The 21,347-nt window shown below is 32.3% G+C and overlaps 1 protein-coding gene across 4 annotated transcripts in view; it reads left to right on the top strand.

Annotated features, from left to right (window-relative positions):
- Positions 1 to 21,347, top strand: part of LOC143244723 (clathrin heavy chain 1-like) — a 114,431-nt gene that overhangs the window by 56,673 nt on the left and 36,411 nt on the right. For all 4 annotated transcript variants that reach the window (XM_076489878.1, XM_076489879.1, XM_076489880.1 and 1 more), the window contains 5 exons: positions 8,161 to 8,341; positions 10,021 to 10,091; positions 17,993 to 18,211; positions 19,295 to 19,560; positions 20,450 to 20,830. In XM_076489878.1, coding sequence (XP_076345993.1) covers positions 8,161 to 8,341; positions 10,021 to 10,091; positions 17,993 to 18,211; positions 19,295 to 19,560; positions 20,450 to 20,830 — 1,118 coding nt within the window. The remainder of the gene's footprint in view (positions 1 to 8,160; positions 8,342 to 10,020; positions 10,092 to 17,992; positions 18,212 to 19,294; positions 19,561 to 20,449; positions 20,831 to 21,347) is intronic.

Here is a 21,347-nt window from a genome sequence, read left to right as displayed (position 1 = left end):
CCAGCAGGCCTGTGCACATGCATGGTGGGTAAGATGTCAAAGCCAGAAGGACTCCCTTATTAAGTTCACAACCTGCATATCTTCTTCCACCAGTTCCAAAGTCATATGGGACAAGATTCAAAAGGGCAGTGGGCAATATAATTTTGTCTCTCTCTTGATCTTGCTTTCTGATGGCCAGGAAGTAACTGATACCCAGAGCATCGGCAATACTCTAGATGAAAGCTTTTGCCAGCTATCTAGCACTTCTGTTTCTTCCTCCACCTTCATAGCTATTAAGACTCTCGCAGAGTGATCATCTCTTTCCTGTCAAGCTCATTGTTTCTATGACTATAATTGTCCCTTTACACTGGTGGAATTCAAACTGACCCCTCATCTGTCTCACAGTACATCAATCGGACCTAATGATGTACAATATGAAATGCTGCGCCATATATCTACTGCTTCTGTTGCTATTCTTCTGATTGTTTTTAACCAGGTCTGGAAGGAGAATGTTGTTTCTGATGCCTGGCACCAGTCTATTGTCCTACCTTTCTGTAAGCCTGGAAAGGATCCCAAGATTCCCTCAAACTACTATCCAACTGCTTTGATGAGCTGTCTCTGTGAGACCTTAGAGAGGATAATTAATAAGGGTCTGCCCTTGGATAACATTGCTGTATTCACTGGTTATCCCATCCCACCATGGCTTATTACAGTTCCCAAATGTGGCTTGTATTTAAGTCACCTGAGAAAAGTAGACACTCCCAATTGGAAATACTGTCTGTTATTTGCTGATTATGCATTGGGAGTGTCTTTAAGTCACCTGAGAAAAGTAGACACTCCCAATTGGAAATACTGTCTGTTATTTGCTGACTATCTTTCGATCTATCCTTCCATTCCTATTTATACAGATGGTTCAAAATCAGGTGACTGTGTGGGCTCTGTCATTGTTTGTTGTGGTTTGGTGGTTGTGCACAGAATCTTCTCTACAGCTTCTGTGTTCACTGCTGAACTGTACACCATTTATTTTGACCTGGATCATGTAGAAGGTAAGTAGTACTCAAATTGCAGTATTTATACTGACTAGCTTAGTTGTCTACTGGCCCTGGAATCACTTCATGCTAGTTTATGCCCTGTTCTTACTGATATTCAAAACCAACTGGCCCATTTCTCTTTAATAACTTCTATCAATTTTTTCTGGATATCAGGCCATGTTGGTATTCGTGGGAAGGAGCTTGCCAACACCACAGTTAAGTCTGTCTGCTCTGGCACTATCACTGCTGTGCCTGTTCTATATATGGATTATGGTCTTGTATCCAAGTCTCAGCTCAGTGCCACTTGGAAGTCGACTTTGAGTAAGCAACGTAGAAACAAGCTTTTCCAAATAAAATCCTCTGTTTGTGATTGGCAGTCATGCTTCCATAAGGATCGGAAAGAGGAAGTTGTTCTAACTAGATTATGCATTGGTCACAGTTTTTTAACTCATTATTTTCTTTTATCTGGGACTGATGCACCAATGTGTAGTCTGTGTAACACTTAAGTCACAATAAGCCACATTTTATGGTCTTGCCATCATTATGACTCTCAATGACGGCTCCATTTTAAACATGTTCTTTCTCAAGGCTTATCCATAACATTAGATAATGTTATTGGTGATGGTGACACTGTCGACCTTAGACATGTTTAACTTGATTAAAAGCCATTAATCTTTTTAATTCTATTTAAGTTTTTTAATTTATACATCAGACCTTTTTAATGCAATTTCCTTTTAAGAATCAAAGTACATTTAATTCAAGTTAAAATTAGAAAATGGCTGTAACGTCAAATAACTCAAAACCAGGACTGTAAAGCCAAATTTCAGGTGACTAATGCTGCTGTTTGAACTACCTGTTAGTCATTCTGGCAAGTTATAATAATTAAAATTTTGCTTCAAGTCTTTTAAAACCTTTATTGATTTACTTTCTGAAAATGGCCATAACACCAAAGAATTTCAAACCAGGACTGGAAAGGCCAACTTCAGGTGATTAATGGTTGTTTTTTAACTCACCTGTTAGTCTTTCTGGTGAGTTATGATAATTACAATTATGCTACAGAAAGTCCTTTACAACATGTGTTACTGTAGTTTTTCTCTTACTGCCGTAGACTAGATGTAAAAATTGGATTTAATGTTATTTATGTTTTTAATTCAAAAATTAAACTTTGTTTTGTTTTATTTTAATTTTAACTTTTTACTAGATATTTGGCACAGATAGCCTAGTTGCTTTGCACCATAAAACCTCAAACCAACCAATCAACTACTCTTATCTGTTCATCCTTCAAAGAATTTTTCGTCTTGTATTTTTCAATGTAGATGGGCATATCCAAAAGTATAGGAGACTAATCAGAGGGATCCAATCTGTTGGGAATTCGATTGTACTAATTTGTTTCCCTTTAGCATTCTTTCATTTCAGGTCCATGGGTTCTTGAGTTTTATCAGAGGGACATGGCATACATATTTTCTTTCCTTTTGTCTTAGGTATTCTTTTCCTTCCCAATGCATTGGGATCCTATCACCAACCAGCATCCGTCATACGGTATGGATCTTCTTTCTTTACAGGCCATTGCACCTATTCATCATTTTATTACAGGATGTTTGTTGTGTTCACAAACACCCAAGACTGGCAGCCTGTAGTAGATTTGTCCTGCCTCAATCAATTTTTCAGTTTGTCCTGTTTTACCTTGGAGTAATTTTTTACCCTCAGATAGCCATTTTATCTAGGTTTATAGATAACCAAACTGAACTTTGTGAATGCTTATTTCCATATCCCAGTACCTCATCACTTGCAGCCCTCTGTATTTTTTCTTTACAGAGTGGTTTATCTGTTTTGTTGGGTACTCAGAACATTCATTAATCACTTACCTGCTCTTGGGCTGAGCGTTCCTTATTCTTTGACCAACTTGTCACTGTTGGCTCATTCCAAACAGGAGTCCACCTATCACACTCTTCAGCTGCTCATGGAGGATACTCAAGTCTTTACTGCAACCTACCCAATATCTCATTCATTAAATGTTTTCTCTTTTTTTGCACCTATCTCACTCAGGTTCACCCTCCTCCTCTTCAACTTTATATGATGTTGTTTTTTGTTCTTCATGCTTTTTCATCTCTCTCCTTTACAGCTTGCAAGGTTCTACTTTTGGGATGTGGTCTTCCATTGTAGCCCTCATCCCTTTAGGTCAGGCTCATATGCAAGATCTTCTGTGGGCTTTCCATGATGAGTAGATTCTCACAAGGGATAGTTTGACAGCTTTATTACTTTCCTCCTGCTCTTATCAACAATCTGCATTGGTGGTTAGACATGATTCATATGTCAATTGGTGTCCCACTTCTTCCTCCTCATCTGGATTTACACATTTTATGAATTTACCCCTTCAAGAATGGGGGTTGTGGGTTAGTCTACAGGTAGCTTCAGAGTTTTGGTCTGTTCCAAAAAGATCTTCTCATATCAACGTACTTGGGCTTCTCCGGATTGGGATATTAACCTGGTACTGCACTCTCTTTGCCAGTATTTGAACAACTCTCCAAACGTTCCTTGTTTTACATACTGTGTCATATCTTCTTATTTATCCAATTGTTTTTTTTCCTCTTTAATATTTAGCCAATTTCCCTTCCTTCTTTTTCCCACCTATATCCTTGGCCTGACCAAGATAGACTTTGTGCCTTGTACATGCTTTTCTCTGTAAAATAGCCTGCTTCTTTCCATGGTGCCTTGTTCCCTGCGTCTTTCTTCCTTGGCAGCCACCCTCTGCTTGTGATCTCTTTCCTTTCTATATTTGCTAATTGTGTTCAGTGCATCATTTGATTGGCTTATTCCTCTTTATCCGTATTTTGTTTTGGGTGTCTACTTATCCCATTCAACACCTTACCTTTTCATTTGCATTTTATCTTTGTCATTCCTTAGAGATAATTCTTCAATCAGTCATGCTGAATACTTATATTACGTTTGTCTCTCATGGATTGCAGTTTCTTCCTGTTCAAGCTATCATTTTTTACCTGCAGCCAATTTTTAGACCTCAATGAGAATTTGGATGAGGTACATTATTTTTTATTCTTCTTTACTTGTTTTTCAGGGTCCCTTTTATCATTAATGTTTGTTGGATCTTGCTCTGTGATGAATGGTGCCTAACTAACTGTTCTTTAATTAATCAAATCCACACTCTAAGACCATGTTGACTTACATATTATATTTTCATGGCCATGCAGTGAACACTGTAGAGATGGGATGTTTCACAAAATTGCTTGTGGGTTTATCCTAGTGATAGAATTGCCTAAGAAATTTTGTCCATCTCTGCCTTATATTGAATAAATTAATATGTTCTACTTTTAAGAATTGGGTTTTGTAGTAACCCATTACATTGTCTTAGCTTCTCTCATTTCTCTGGACTCTCCACTGCATTTTTTCACCTTTTTCTTGTAGTGAAGTTTGAGAGTTGTTTCCATTTTCCAGTTCCAAGCCACTGAAGAGGAATGAAATGCAAAATACAAACAAAATGAAATGATTTTATGATTTTAAAACCATTCAGTTGAGAGTAGGGATTAGTATTTTGCTGGTGCAGATGATGTGATATCCTCCAAAATGAAACAATATAAATGGGAGTGAACCATTATTATTGCAGCTCACCCTTTTGATTTGAATCCATCATACTGCCACACATGAATATTGGTTACCAGTGGCTGGGTTTTGAATTAAAGGTTGAACCAATCAACATAAGTCCTTACATATGTATTACAGATATCTATATTCCTCTCTCTCAATTCTCCTCTTGTTACTCCATCAACATTGTGGGTCACAGTAAAGCTACTTGCAGATTATTATGGTTTTTTTCTTCCTCTGTCTTTCAGTGCTTATTATTTCAAAGATGTTACTGTGCCTGGAGTGGTTCTAGCAAATTTCAATTTGGGGGAGATGGTTGAAATTATGTTAGTTTTTATATTAACATGCCCCATTTGTAGGTCTGGAGGTTCTTGATTTCCTCTTGCCTCATTATCTTGAAAAAAAGATGGTATGATCTTCTTTCCTACCCCCAGGTTTTGGATTGTAGTTGTCTTACTGGTGGTATGATCCTCACATTACCCCCCATATAGATGTCATTTCCCAGCTGCATGAGTTTTGGATGTTGTTGACTTGCTGTGTACAGTCCATTGTGCCCTAACCATGTAGGACACATCCTTTTAATTTTGCCCATTTTTATATTTTATAGGATAGAGTTGCATAAATATTATTATGTTTGGATCACTATCTGACCATAATTCTCTCATATTTGTATGTGTTCCTCTGTTTTCTGCTTAGTGTGCAACATCTTTCTATAATGAACGAAGAGTATACTTGGTTCACAAGTAGTACAGGCCCACCACTTCAGATCTTATAATTTTAACTGTCTCATCTTAATGGAGTGTCTTTTGAATGCTTTTGAAGGAAGCTTCTTTCTTTTCCTCACACTAGTTCCTCCACTAATTCAATGTGGGCTAGCTCTTTATGTGAGTGGAGGTAGTGTAATGTATTGGAAGTTGTAATTTTCCTATACTGAAAATGTATTTCTGGACATATCTCTTCTACATCGTTTTTGGCCTTGCTAAGCCATTACTTGATCAATTTCATTCTCTGTAATACCACTTTATTTGGCTTCTGTTTCAAGTGCCAATATAATTGATGAGATATGATTGTGGTTGTTCAGAGTAGTGCTTTGTCTAGTATTACTTCTGCTAAAAATACTGAAAATGTATTTCTGACAGGTACTTACTACTTCTCATACTTTCCTCCCTTTCTCCCCACTAAAAACCAGTGCTTCCATCTTCTGCTAAAACTTGAAGTGATAGTTCTTTAGAATTGAATTGTTGCAAAATGATTTGTGTGAGACACACATTAGAATAAGCCGATTGCTTAACATATATTGGAGATAGATAGCAGCACTAAAATGCTTGATATGCTAGATTAAGTAAGTACAGACACACTTTAAGTATAGGAAAATTATAACTTTAATATGGAAAAGAATCTGTTTTCAGAGTCATTATCTGGGAACGAAAATTACTACTGAAATATATGTTAGCATATATATATTTATAAATACATTAAAACCTGTCTAAGCTGGAAACCTGTACTAGCCAGAAATATCAAAATTTTGTAGCATTATCTTAAGATTTCTCTTACAAAAGGCGCTCTATATGGCAGAACCTGTGTAACATGAATGGAAAACTATCTTTCACCTTCCTCATCTATCAACAACTAGGATTAGAATGTGAGTAAGGTGGGAAAAATGTTTTTGTTAAACATTAATTTCTTATTTAATTAATAATTTGTTTAAATGTTCATAAATTTTGGACATTTTGTTACAGTAAGTATTCGTTAAATATATTCTGTTCTTTTTTCTGCCATCATTCTTTTTGCAGTTAAATTAGTTTCATGGTTTGTAGAAATATATTTGTCTTTTAAGTGCAAAATTTTTCTCTTTTAAATAATTCTCATGAAAAAAATAAATTCTTATCTTCCCTAATTTTAAAATTTAGGGAAAATTTACCATGGGTAATAGGTAAGAGTGAAAATCCATGCTGTTTCAAAAATTTAAGGAAGAATCATCTTCCTGTGGAATGGAAAGTGAATAATAAAGCATGGACGACAAGTGCTATATTCTAGGAATTTTTTAACCAGTTAAACAAAAGAATGAAACAAGAAAATAGGAATATTCTACTTTTCCTAGATAATGCAACTTGTCACCCAAAAGTTCAACTTTCAAATGTTCGTTTACTCTTTCTACCTCCATGTACAACATCAGTTCTACAGCCACTAGATAATGGAATTATACAGTGTATAAAGTTGAAATACATAAAATTGATGCTTCAGCATATTATTGCACACATGGACAACTGTAAGAGAACATCTCAAATAATCATGAAAATTGACGTGTTAGATGCAATTGCATTTTTTAGTCTTTCAGTCAAATGCATAAAAGATGAATGCATAATAAAGTGCTTTCAAAACTGTGGATTTATTCTTAATAATGGCAGAGATTGTGGAGAAGTTGTTTGTTATGATGATTGTAGTGAAATCCAAATACTGATTGTTGCAGATAATTCTGTGAACATTGACAAGAAATTTTTTAACAGAAACTGATGAAATTTATTTGAAATCTATGATAGAATTGCAAGATGGTAACAGTATGAGAGATTCAGAAGATGTACAAAAGGGAAAAGATAGTGAGGAAATAGAAATTCCTACTTCATCGCAAGTGTTGAGTTATATTAACGCTATCATATTGTATGCAAAAAATGAAAGGGGAAAAGGAATTTCATGAAGAGGCCATAGAATTGATGTTCTCTTTTAACCACATGAGAAAGCTCATTAAAAAAAACCAAAAAACAATTGAAATTTGACACTTTCTTCAAATAAATTTGATTAAGATTTTGTGAACTTGCGTATATTTTGAATGTCTATTTTTGCTCTTATTTTAATAAATATAGCATAAACAGTACAATAACGTTTTTCACAAATGTCTTACTTCCCTTGAGTCAAGCAAGTATAATGTTCTGCTCAAAAATTACATATAATTAAGGAAATTCATGTTCACTATGTCTATGCCAGGAAACCTGCTTAAGCCAGAAATTTTACTTGGTTCTGTGCAATTGTGCCTTAGACAGGTTTTACTGTACTTTGTTTATAAGAACAAAATTGTGAAAATTTAAAGATATGAAATTAGGTTTATCATCATGAAGTAATGCAAAATATTACTGGCATTTATTTTTCTTTTCATGGACCTACAAATGAGATCTCCATCAATTAACTCAGTGTGTCAGACTAGAAAATAGAGTAAGCTGCATACATGGTCACTATTGTGAAAATTATGCCTGCAAGACTGACATAACAGTCATAATAGTTGGGTTCCAGATTCTGTTTGTTTAAATAATGTATTTAGTTATAAATAATGTCTATCATTCAAGTCTTTTTACTATTTTATCTTTTTTTATGTATCTTTATCATAATAAATTTTATAATGCACTCTCTTCTCAAAGAGAAACTTAACATTTCACACGTCTGCTATCTTACTACTAGTACTATTAAAATTATTAATCTTTCTTTGAAATGTTTTTCTTTTATGTATGGAATACTTGCTGATTTTTGTTTTTTTGTTGTTTGTTGTTTTTTTCTGGGATAGTGGCTGGCAAATTATTTTGGTTCATTGTCTGTGGAAGATTCTATTGAATGTCTGAAGGCCATGCTTAGTCAAAACATCCGACAGAACTTGCAGATCTGTGTACAAGTAGCCACCAAATACCACGAACAACTAACTACTGCTGCCCTCATTGATCTTTTTGAATCTTTTAAGAGCTATGAAGGTTATTTCTATCTTTTGTAACTGACCAATTTAATAATATGAGAGAAAATTGTTTTATTTAGTTGCATAATATTGTATTCATTGCTGTTCATTTCTACAACACAAGTTTTGTTGGACACATTTCATGTGTTATTTTAGTTGACATCAGGGACATACAGAGTGTATTAGATGGGGAGTTAAAACAAAGTATTAACTGTAATAAAAATACATGAAAATAGTATATTTTATTCAGTTTAGTTTTTCAGGACTTATATTTGTGATTAACTTTCTTGCTACAGCCTCAGTTGATTTAAACAAGATTGTAACTCAAAATTGATCTTTATAGTTTCCATGCTGTACTTGGTAATATGTATTAATATCTTCAGTAAACATGACACATAATTTGTACACAAAAAATAAGATTTTTAATTATTTCCACTAAAATTTGTTTGTGAATATATGGAGCCTGAGTATTGAATGTTCCGAGTACAAAGTGATTTTCACTTTAAGATTAAAAGTACTTTTCTTTATATCAAAATTGTTAAATGTCATTTGGATAATCTGACAACTCTCAAATAAATTTCAACTTTTTTATTTCAGTAAAACTATATTTTACCTGTTATTGTTTCTGCTTTAAACACATTCAATCAACTTGACTAACCCCATAACTACAATAAAAAAAATACAAAATAAATCTCAGTTATTACTTCTAGAATGATTGCAAATTGTAACAGGAAACTGCAGTTGTTTATTCTAAACTGTTTAAAACTTATAAAGAAATGTATTTGTTTTTACATAAACTGTATTGTCTTATTGTCCTTTTAACCATGTTTAACTGATAATCCTATTACATGAGTTGTAAAATCACGCAGCAAAGGTGTAGTTCATCTTACCATGTTGAATTACATAACACATGAGCTACTCACAAGCATACTTATTATTTTTCTTTATAGTTCTTAATATAGCCTCATCTAGCCTAATAAATTTATAATGTTTACATTTTTAGTTATTCAAAATAATAATGAAGTATGCACATGAAAAACAAAAAAATGTTGCACTTACTTTTGTTTTGTAACTGTCTAATGTCGATAAAATTTAACTATACTTTTATGTATTAATGGTACTGGTATACTAAATAATTTTTATTAATTTAATAATACATCTAAGAACACACAATTATTGGCAATTTATGAAAGTGTAGATGTAGACATGACAAGTGATACTGATTTTCTAGTTTATTGCTCTGTAAACAGATAAGATTGAAATCTATAAAAGTATGCTTTGCTCAAGTAATAACTGTATTATAATGAGTAATTTATGTTAAATTCCATACACCTAGGAGAGGTGGTATATAAATTGGATAAGAGGAAAGACCTAGAAAGCATGTGACACCATTCTTATACTAAAGAAGATAGGAATTTTTAAAATATTTTTTTATTAAGTTAAAACTAGTATTAAAATTTCATTCATGAACTATGTTTTGATGCCAAGGTTATTTATGCACCAAGATAATAAAGTGGTGTGTGTGTGTGTGTGTGTGTGTGTGTATATATATTTTTAATATGTACACTTGGAGAGAAGTTAACATTATATAAACTTTAAATTTTAAATGATGTTTTATATTTCAACTTTTAAGCAATTTAAAAAAAAATATTAGGTTTGTTCTGTTACAAATATAAATATGTATGTACTGTTATATAGGGCTGTTTTACTTTCTTGGATCCATTGTAAACTTCAGTCAAGATCCTGAGGTTCACTTCAAGTACATCCAGGTAAGTGAATTCTGTTTTTAATTCTTCCGAACATGGTACTTGATCTTTAATGAAGACAAATTATATCATTAAGTTTGTAAGCACCTGAAAATTTTGAGATTTAGATTTTCTTTCCATACTTAGTTTATTAGCATTTATTCTAGATAAAGTATTAAAAATCCAAAATATCCAAACTTTAATTTTAATTTTTTTCACTCTTCCTGATTGCTGATTTTATTTGTACACTCAATTTTCCACTCACTTAGATAAACTTTTACAACATGCCAAACAAAGGTACAAATCTATTGTCTTTCTTTTTGTTTCTTGCTTATTTCAAGCTCAGATAGTATGTATTTTGAAAGATAGGGATGGGAAAACTATGAAATTCAACACACTGTTTTGCTTCTAAAGTATTGTAATAATTATTATGTCATCTAAAAGCTAGAATTGTTTTCTTTATTTCTGTCTGTTTGCCATAAACTCTTTCATATGTATTTATATATTGTAAATTTGTAAACTTTGAGTTACTGCAGCAGAAGACTTTCTTAATCACATGCCTGCAAATAATATAATTATATAATGATATATTTGGAAGTTCCCTTTTAAGCAAATTATCATTTATATTACAGGCATGAGAGTTCTTCCTCTGTTTGATGATCCCTAGGAGGGTTTCATGATTTATTTAATATTGAGAAAAATTGTGGAGAGGTGTAGTTAGGTAGGTTGTTGACCTTCCAGATAATAATGAGAATGCATATGGGAAAAATCTAAATCCTGTTATTCTTCCTGATTTTGTGTTTATAAGTATTTGGAATATCCAGCCAATAATGAAAATTGAAGTTAAGTTAATCAAGGGTCAGTAAAGTGAAACTTGGTTTGCTTGTCCCATGTGATAATATACAACTGCTGACATTATAGAAATCTAGCAGGTGCTTGCATTATTATAATGATTGTTGGAAAGTATATGTTTGAGGTAAAGAATTACTGAAAGAAATGATGAGGCTATAGTTAAAGAAATTGACAGCAGTATAAAAGTTTGTTTTAAGTGGATCTGACTAAGCAAACCAGTAGAACATTCTTTAGTCATTGGTTTTGTTGTTGTTTTGTTTTTTTTTCAGTTTAACATAACTGTTTCTCTAATTTGTTCAAAATGCAGGAGCTTCAAGGAACTTTAACCCCACCAGACTCTGCCCTAAATCCTTGGCTTTTCAGCCTTTTTGCCCTTGCCCATTCTCATGCCTGTAATCAGAAACTGTTGAGTTTATGGTAAGTTTTATCCAGTGTTAGTTAGAGATTAGTGGAAAAGTCTTTTGGAAATGGTTGTAGATGATTTTCAGAAAGATTACAGAGGTAACCTTTATAAATAAGAAATACTGAGTTAAATACTGTCTATTTATGTTAGTTCAAGCATTAATAAATGTTTCCAATACAATATCTTACCTCCTCTCACAAAATAACTCTTTTAATTAGTACTTCCATCCATTAGCACAAATTGTCAATGCTTTCCGCAAGCCTTCCACCACTCACTTCTGCATTTCTCCTCCATACCATCCTCCAGATGTATATTTCCAGTGGGTCTGTTGTTGGTTGGATGTAGCCTTGTCAAGATTAAAATCATTGATATTCTTTGTACCATGAACTTGATGTACAATTCCAGATACTGTCAAGTTTTGGTTGAAGCTTTCTGCCTTATCATGGCTTGGGATCCTTCCTTCTACCTATGATCATCTGAATGTGGTTCCTAGAGATTCAGGTGTTAGTTGGAGATATTCAGGTAAGTAAGACCTCACATGTGTTATAGCTGGTGTCCTTATTCCTGCTGTGAGCTGAATGAAATATATCCAGTCACACCAGAATTTGAACTAGCTATGCACTCAACTTTGTGGTTCCTTTTCCTACCATATGCTGGATGTCGGTTCCCAAGAGATCTAGTGTTGGTTGTGACTGGAACCAAAATATGTTCCCACTTGTGTATGGTTGCACATCTTCTTTCTACTTCAGTCTGGAAGAACCATACCTAGTGCCACCAGGTTTTGGATTGGAGTTATCATCTCACTTAGGTTTTTCTCCTTCCTATCATCTGCTGTATGTCAGTTCATAGTGGATCAAGTGTTGATTGGGCTAGAAATGCAAACAAGTGGAGATGAATTTTGGTTTGAAAGCTTCTCTTCCCCACCAATTTCCATTTTGAGGTGAATATATGTGATCTTCTGCCTACCAAAGAACTATTTTACAATTCCAGATTCTGCCAGATGTTGGACGAGGTCATACTACCAGTAGTATGGTCTGATGTGCTGTAGCCACTCAGTACACAGGGGATCCACTAATCAGTAATATGTATTATGGGATTTCTTCATGTTTTTCTGCCTTTTATGTTTTTTACAGTCATAAAAGAGCAAAATATATACCTGGATCAGATATGGTCTCCCACTGAATTATGATATTTTATTTTTAGGTTCTGTACCTCATAGTCTCTCTTTGAGTGCTTTCCATAGAGCATATTTTTTTTTCACATGTTCAGTGTGGAATTCTAGCTGTTTTGTGAAATGAGGTAAGATGTAATATCAGAAATAAAAAATTTTTCAAAACTGAAAATGTATATCCAATAGATATGTACCTCCTCTCACATTTCCCATCCATCTTTCTCACTTCCAATGATGTGTGATGTAGGTCTTTTACCCAATCTTGAACTTATTAACGAATGCTGGTTATGATAAAAGTTGTCACATTTCTATTGGTGGAGAGCTGCTGCATAATCATTTATATGTGGTATTCAAACGAATAAAGCAGAAGGCTAGTGACAAGCATTGAAAATTTGCTTTTATAGATGGCAGTACTAATTGAGAGGAAGTAAGTATCTACTTAAAATATGTTTTCAGTTTAGGAAAATGTTATCTTTTAGATCTAGGACCAGGTGTGCATAACCTGACTTTGCACTTTTTTCTTTACCCCAAATTTTCTCAAAATTATTCTGTCGTCATTATGGTTCTGAGCAATAATTTACAATGTTTTGGAGAAATTGTTGCTTAGAACTTAATGATTGCAAAAGTTCAGCAGTTGCATGATATCTCGGATTTTTCTGTGAAGGATTTAGCTTATGTTGAAATCGTAAATGGACTGGTTCAAACTTAGCCTTACCTTTTATATTTTTAGCTGTTAAAACAGGAATACAAAATATTTGTATCTTGGTTAACTTTAGTTGTTTGGTGATTAGAGACATACAAAGATACACAAAATAAAAAGTAAGAAATCATTCAACTTCAGTTATCATTTGCTGTTCTGTGCTGCACAGTAGGCATCCTTTAACCCTATGCAGCTAGATATTTTTTACTGTACGTGACACAAAGTTTTGGTGTCTTATATTTAAAATTTTATTAAACTACTTTTTGTTTATATTACGCTAATTAGAATATCATAAAATCTTTGCCAATTAATCATATTTTAATAGTATATAAATTATATGTTCTTAATTCTACAAGGCAATATTTTAAAAAATCCTGAATTTCCCCTAGTGTTATGCACATGACACATTTTCTCTTAGCATGTCATCATCCCTATTTTATCTACCACTTCTTGAAAAAGTACTAAGTTAAACATAAATTACTTTCTATAAAATTATCATTGGTTTATCTGAGCATATTATAGTCATCAACCTTGTTTGGTTACAGAACTATCAAACAAAAAATCAACCTTTCCTGTCACACCCACCTGCCCTCTCTTTCATAATTTGTTAATAGTTCTCTTTTAAAATTAATTATATATTACCTATAACCAATAGAAACTGAAGGTTTTAATCTATATAACATCTTGTGCTGAAGGGTTAAATATAAGCTTCACTAGGAATACAAACAGCTTTCCCTTAAAAAAGGTAATGGCTAGCTTGGATCAAGTACTTAAGCTCTATTAAAATTCTAGAAACTAAGTCCAGTTTAGGATTCAACAAATGTAAATAGTACTGAATTTCCAAGAGTCTTGAACTATTCAAGATTTGAGTTCTATTTAGCACAACACTATATACAAAATAATGTAGGAAAAATGCTTGATGTCACAATGAAACTTTTAGTTACTGTAGTAATCTTGCACTCTGGATTTGTAGGGGCCATTGTTAGTCTCAACTTGTATCCAAAATATCTTACTATTAATTGTGAGTTGATGCAAGATTGATGTCTTCAGCCCTGTGATTGTATTTTTTGCTAATAAGCATGTGTGAAATGTAACTGTTAAGTTAAAAGTTACAGGCATGTTGGATAATTTTTGTTAATTATAAAGAATAAATTTACCAAACCCTAACAGGTTATGAAACATTTAATGGGGTTATTGTCATACTCAAAATTTCAAGATGCTGTGACATTTATTAATGTAACTGCAGAAATTGACAGTATAATACCACTTGTCTACACACATTTCTTTCTTGAATATGGCAAAAGTTTCTTAACTAGTGTTTTACCTTTTAGTCGTAGAAGAGCCACACCATAGTTTCCAAGAGTGACATGTTAGAAACTGTGTAGCTCTTACGAAAGTTACAATTAGTGTCTGTCTCACAATAGTCTAACTGTATATTTCTGAATCTAATGAATGTATAAAAATTATTAGTTAAGTGGACAATATTTCACTCAAAATACAAATGGATTTATTGTACTTTACAGACAATAATTTTTTCTAACAAAGTACTTTACTTCTTTCACTTCAAGTATCTTTTATTATGTGACAATATGTTCTAGTGTCTTACATTAACAATTTTGTTAAACTACTTTTTTGTGTATACCAAGGAAATTAGCATAAACATTTAGCTAATATTTCCTTAATTCTCTGAGGAAATATTTTGAAAAATTCTTAACTATCCCTGCTATGACACGCAACACATTTTTCTTAGCATGTTATCATCTCTGTTTCTATCCACCACCCCTTAAGAAAGTACAAAATTAAACATAAATTACTTTTTATAAAATTGGTTACAGAGCTAAAATAGAAAATCACACCTTATCTGTCACAACCTCTCTGTCAGGCTATTAAGATCAATTGTATATTACCTATAACTAATAGAAAATTAAGGTGTTCATCTATCAAATGATGTTTTGTATAACGTTTTGTTCTGAATAGATAAGCATCAGTTTCACTTGGAATATAAGTTTCATTCCCATTGGAACTTTAATGACAAACTTGATTGAATTTTTAACAGCTTTTGTCAAATAATTAGAAAGTCAGAAAAATTTTGAGAATTAGGAGAATTTGTCAGTTTTTTACATGTTATTAGATGTTCTTTGGTGCATTATTTAATTAAATAAAATGATTTAATATACTATTACCATTAATGTAAAATGTGTAGGTTTAAGTGTAATTGATAACAAAAAAAGGGTATGTAATTTGTTTCTTGTTTTTCATGTAGTGAAAGTATAACTGAAGTCTAAAAATAAGGATCTCTTTAGGTTATTAAGGTTAGATTAGGGGAAAATAAATAATAATAGTATAAAAAAGTTGTTTCAAGGAGGGTAATGTAATTTGATGGTGTAACGTGAGCTACACATGAACTGAGTGACTTACAAATTATGGTGTGGGTAGTAGTTAGACAGGGTTCAAAGGACAATAAGAAAATAGGGATTATAAATAGATGTATACTGTTATAAGCTTAAAGCCACTTAAAATAAACTGAGGTAGTTTTATGTTACACTTTGAAGTCATTCTAGAAAGAAAAAAGGGTAACTTAAGTTTAATTTTGATTTTTGTTTTGGTGGTTATGAGGTCAGTCAAATTGGCTTATCCTATTTTGAGTTAGGTTGTAGGAAATAACAGATAAAATATAATTATTTTTGGAAAAAACGTTTGAAGTGTATTTAGGAAGTTCCAGGGAATACACAAAGGAAATTTTATTTTTGAAATGAGGAAAAATATTTTTGATCTTTATGTGAAAATTACTTCACACATGGGCTATTCAAAACAAGTGCTTGATATATTCATAGACAAATTTTTAATTTAGTTTCATAAAGTACTTCACTAAAAAAATGTCTTTTAGTATGTGGAATACTTATTATTATTTGTAAAGACTAAACAAGTAGAAAGAGGTCATGCGACCACTCAAATTGAAAAAACCCATGTTGAGAGAATTAAAAGAATGTTATTATGTTACACTTTATAATTTATTTTAGGCAAGTCTCATATTTATTATACTATGTACATTACATATCACTATTTCAAGTAGCCATAAATTGAAATTTTAATTTAGAAGTTAATTAGATGTTAATATATATTAAATTTATGATACTTGCTAATAAGATTGATACATACATTTTTCTTTCTCGAGACAAATTTATTTTAATGTAGAAAAAAAATGCAATTTATAATAACTGTTATTACTAATAGTTATTACAAATGATGTTTTATATACAAGAGTTTTACAAACTTACAAACAATACTGAGTCTTATATCTGGTCTGGAACTGAATGTTTTATTAACATTCATGGGGAGCAGATTAATTCTTTGATAATATACCTGTATACTTCTCTTGACGGTTAGCTAGCTTGAAGCACCCGTAAGATTTCATTAGCAACATCTAATGTCCTTGTATAAATACTAACATCCAAAGTTAATTCACCAAAGATAAATGGTTTGTAATGTTTGAAATCTATTAACATTACTGGTCAGATTCTGTGGTTTTCCAGTTAATAAGCATAAATCACAGTTATGGCTTCCAAGGCTTATAGTATTCTGACTTTAGATTACCAGCAGTGTGTTCTGTATCTTGGCATCTTTTGCTGGCTTGATTTTATATACATGACATTCTCAAGTGTTTGGAGTTAGTGTTTTCATAAACCATGTATTGATTATTCTTGCTCTCAAGAATCTTCTAGAAGTTTAGAGAACAGTTGGGATTTGCACAATATACGTCACATGCATCAAGCTGAAACATGCATAAGTATTCATATAAATGTATAACAGTAAATCCATTACACTGTGCTCAAAACAAAGTAATCAAAATTATAAATATAAGGACTTAAAGAGTTTTAACGGAGGTACTTTGAGAATTTTGCTTTGGGTACTGTCATTCTGCAGAATACTAAATTTATAATCAAATGATTTGGCTAGCAAGTTGAGCAATATTTTAAGTACTGTATTAGGATTAGTAAAAAGTTATTAGTTACTCAAGTTGTATTTTATTCATAAAAAACTGCCCATAGTTATTTAAATCATAAGCTGATCTTGATGGTATTTCAAATATTTTTGCACATGTAGAACATGTAGCTTTCCTGGATGAATATAATAACTTATTTTTTTTAAGGGGAGTGGATTATGATAAAAGGGTTTTTCAGCTTTGGGGATTTTTTTATTTTATTTATGTGATGTAGATATTGAATGTTTTTCCTTTACTATTAGAACATTTAATAAACAGTTTTTAAAAATAAAGGTAATTTGTATACCATCACAACTAAGAGAAAAAATTAGTTCATCAGTTTAAAAAAAATCTTTCAATGTTATTACTAATTTTTTAAACATTAATTGAAACTGAAAGGTAATACAGTTTTCTGTTTGTAAACATAATTCAGATTTACAGATTGTGTTTTAAGGACATCTGTCTGGTATAGTCTTGAAATGATGTTTTGAGCTCTGTGCTGAGTCTTTTATTGTGTCAAGACATTTTTCCTTTCTTGACTTTCTGGAGATGATGGTTTCTACATTAAATCCATTGTATTAGATGTTCTTCTTCCCTTTATTTGGTCTGGATAATATGTGGGGTTCCACACTTAGTCCATTGGGGGAAAACCTTTTCACAGAACCTGAAACATCTTAAGACCAAATCAAGACATAAGTCATCCATAACAACCAATCTATCCATTGAAGTTGCTGCTTATAACCATCTTAAATAGTTAGAAAACTATTAAACTAGATTCTTTAATTATTGTAATTTTATCAATTTGTAACATTTCCAGGCTGCCTGTAAAACTGGACAGATCAAGGAAGTTGAAAGAATCTGTAGGGAAAGTAATTGCTACAATCCAGAGCGAGTAAAGAATTTCCTCAAAGAAGCTAAGCTGACAGACCAACTGCCATTGATTATTGTTTGCGATCGCTTCGATTTTGTTCATGACCTTGTGTTATATCTGTATCGCAACAACCTCCAGAAGTACATTGAGATTTATGTTGTCAAAGTAAAGTCACATTTCATTATCACTGTGCTGTTTTTAACAGTGTATTGTTATTTCTCCTGTGAAACTTCTTAAAATAGTTTAATGCTTTTGTGATTTGAAAATGTATTTGTAAAAGGAATATCATCATAAGATTGTTACTCCTTAACTACATCAGGATGCTTTTACTTTTAAAGGTACTGTTCTTAATCTAAACCAGAAAATTTATTTACAAAGAGGTTATTAACTGTTAACTACATATTTTGAAGTTATCTCTTTCAAAGATGTTTGGCTTTATATATGTGGTTCTAACATAACCAGACCTATATTTTTAAAATGGGAACAATGTTTTTAATAGTAGAATGTAATTTTGCCCATGAAATCTCATATGATATAATTATAGTTCTTATGATACAATATTTTTTTAATTTTATTATGATAGCATGTATTAGAATATTTCAAAAGGACTTGTAATTTTTTTTAGAAGAAAGACTTTTCTGTATTTGATCTGACTATTATAAAACTAGTTTTTGTTTTGAATCCATTAAAACTTACAGCTTAATAAATTGTATCAATACTTTTGTGAAAGAACTATTACCTCTCGTTTTTATTAGTGTTTTAGAATTGAGATATTGGTTGTTATAAAGTAGAACTTGTATAATGTTTTCGAGCTATAGGGTCTTGATATGGCTTGTTGTTTAAGGGGTTGTAGGGACATTATAATATGACAGTCAAACCTACTGTTAAAAAAGTTGGCAATGAGTTGTGTTAACTAGTTGCCTTCACTCATAGGTAGCCATTGCATAGCTTTATGTAAAATTAAAAACAAACCAAATAAATTTGAACATTGGTTTATGTAGTATTTACTAACCCTGGTTTGTTGTTGATAATACAGTTATTAGTGATAATTTACAGCAGATGCTTTTCAACAAAACATAATTTACTAAGGTCGTGGTTCTCAAACAAGAAATATGGTTAATTATCTTGATGCTACCTAATGAAATACAAAAAGTGTAAACTCTTCAACATGCTCTTCAAAGACAGTTTTTTAAGTACATAATTTCTTTGTTTTTATTAATGGTACAGTGATTTCCATTTATTTCTTAGGTTAACCCTTCTCGCCTTCCTGTAGTGGTTGGAGGGCTGTTAGATGTGGACTGTTCAGAAGATGTCATTAAGTCACTTATTATGAATGTCAAAGGTCAGTTTTCTACAGATGAATTGGTGGAAGAAGTTGAGAAACGTAACCGGCTCAAGCTATTGCTGTCCTGGCTGGAAATGAGAGTACATGAGGGACTTGTTGAACCTCCAACTCATAATGCATTGGCTAAAATTTACATTGATTCAAACAACAATCCTGAAAGATTCCTTAAGTAAGGTGATAGTAATGATTCTAAAAAAAACATTAAAATATTATACATGTAATTTTAAGTTTATGTCCAGTGGATATTATTATATCCATGATGACAAGAAACCTACTTGAATTCAAAATGTATTGCAGAGATGGCTGGTATGGGTATTGAAAAACCTAAAGTTGTATGAAATACAAGAACAATGTTTCAACCTTCTTAGGTCATTTTCAAACATAAAACTATATAAAAACAACACTGGCATACATAACACCAATATTATTTATAAAATACAATGCAACAGCTATCTCAACTTCTATTTTGGAGAAACAATTTCAAAAATAAAAACCAGATTTAACAAACAAAAAACACCTTTCCATGATTTTGAACACTGCAATTCAAATAAACAAAGCATAACCACAGAAGACACCAACATATTAAGTAGAGAAACGACGACAAATAAATGCAAAATCAAAGAAGCTCTAATTATACAATAACTGAAATCAACATTGAATTAACACCAAGAAACACCTTTCTACCTATATTAATTAATTACCTACCATCTAACTGATATGCCCACTACAATCTTGTACCTATTCACACACTCATCTTGAAGATGTGCCCAGTAACTATCAGTTTCAAACTGTTTTTCTTAACCTGAAAATGGCCTAAGCAGGTTAGAGCATTGCTCTTGTATTTTAAGTTTTTAATACACATACCAATTATCTATGCATTACAGATATTATTATTGGAAAAATATTGATTAGATTGAAGAAGCAACCTCTCACTTTCATTAGTAAAAATCTTAAACAATTAACATTGTTATTGTTTTAAGTGCAAAAGTGTAAAAGTTTGAAGGTATTTTTGTAAGTTGGATTGTAAGTGATACTAATTGAAAGTTTCGACTTTATAGAGAAAACCAGTACTATGACAGTCGAGTTGTTGGTAAATACTGTGAAAAACGTGATCCTCATCTGGCTTGTATAGCATATGAACGAGGAGAATGTGACCGTGAGTTGATTAATGTATGTAATCAGAATTCCTTGTTCAAGAGTGAAGCTCGTTACCTAGTACGTCGCAAGGATCAAGAATTATGGGTTGAAGTCCTGATGGAGAGCAACCCTTTTCGACGGCAGCTTATTGATCAAGTTGTGCAGACTGCTCTATCAGAGACCCAAGATCCAGAGGATATATCTGTCACTGTAAAGGCTTTCATGTCTGCAGATTTGCCATATGAGCTCATAGAACTGTTGGAAAAGATCGTTTTGGAAAATTCAGCATTCAGTGATCACAGGTATGCTGGCTATAAACGTTTAAAATGTTTATAAAATTTAGAAGCCCAATGCTCTGTATTTCGGTTCACAATGCTTAAATGTTGAAGAAAATCTATCACTAAATTAATTTATTATTGCTCTTCATATTTCATGATATTAGTAACATAGATTTCTAAATTTAGTTGATGTTAAAAAAAAGATAGTATTTTTCTAACTTACCAATGTCTGTTGTGCATTTACTTGCAAGTTTTTAGGTTTTGTATGTCAGAGTTGGTCAGAAATCTTTTGGTCAAGTGATTGATATATAAAATCAATTCCCCTCAGTGTGGATTCCTGTACCTAGTGAGAGTATCTCCCAGGGAAGGTTCTGTTCTTTCAGTTTATCTCCTCTAGGATCTAAATATCCACCCACGTGTTTGCAGTGGAGGAGAGGATCCTGGTGGTTGAGGGGTCCAACCCTAACACATCACTATGGCCTTGAATTCCTGTAGAGGGGCAGCCTTTGGGTCGCCCCCTTGGGTCAATCGGCTGGTCTAC

Source organism: Tachypleus tridentatus, chromosome 2, assembly GCF_004210375.1.
Source record: "Tachypleus tridentatus isolate NWPU-2018 chromosome 2, ASM421037v1, whole genome shotgun sequence".
Classification (NCBI taxonomy): Eukaryota; Metazoa; Arthropoda; class Merostomata; order Xiphosura; family Limulidae; genus Tachypleus; species Tachypleus tridentatus.
This window is presented reverse-complemented; position numbering and strand designations above follow the sequence as displayed.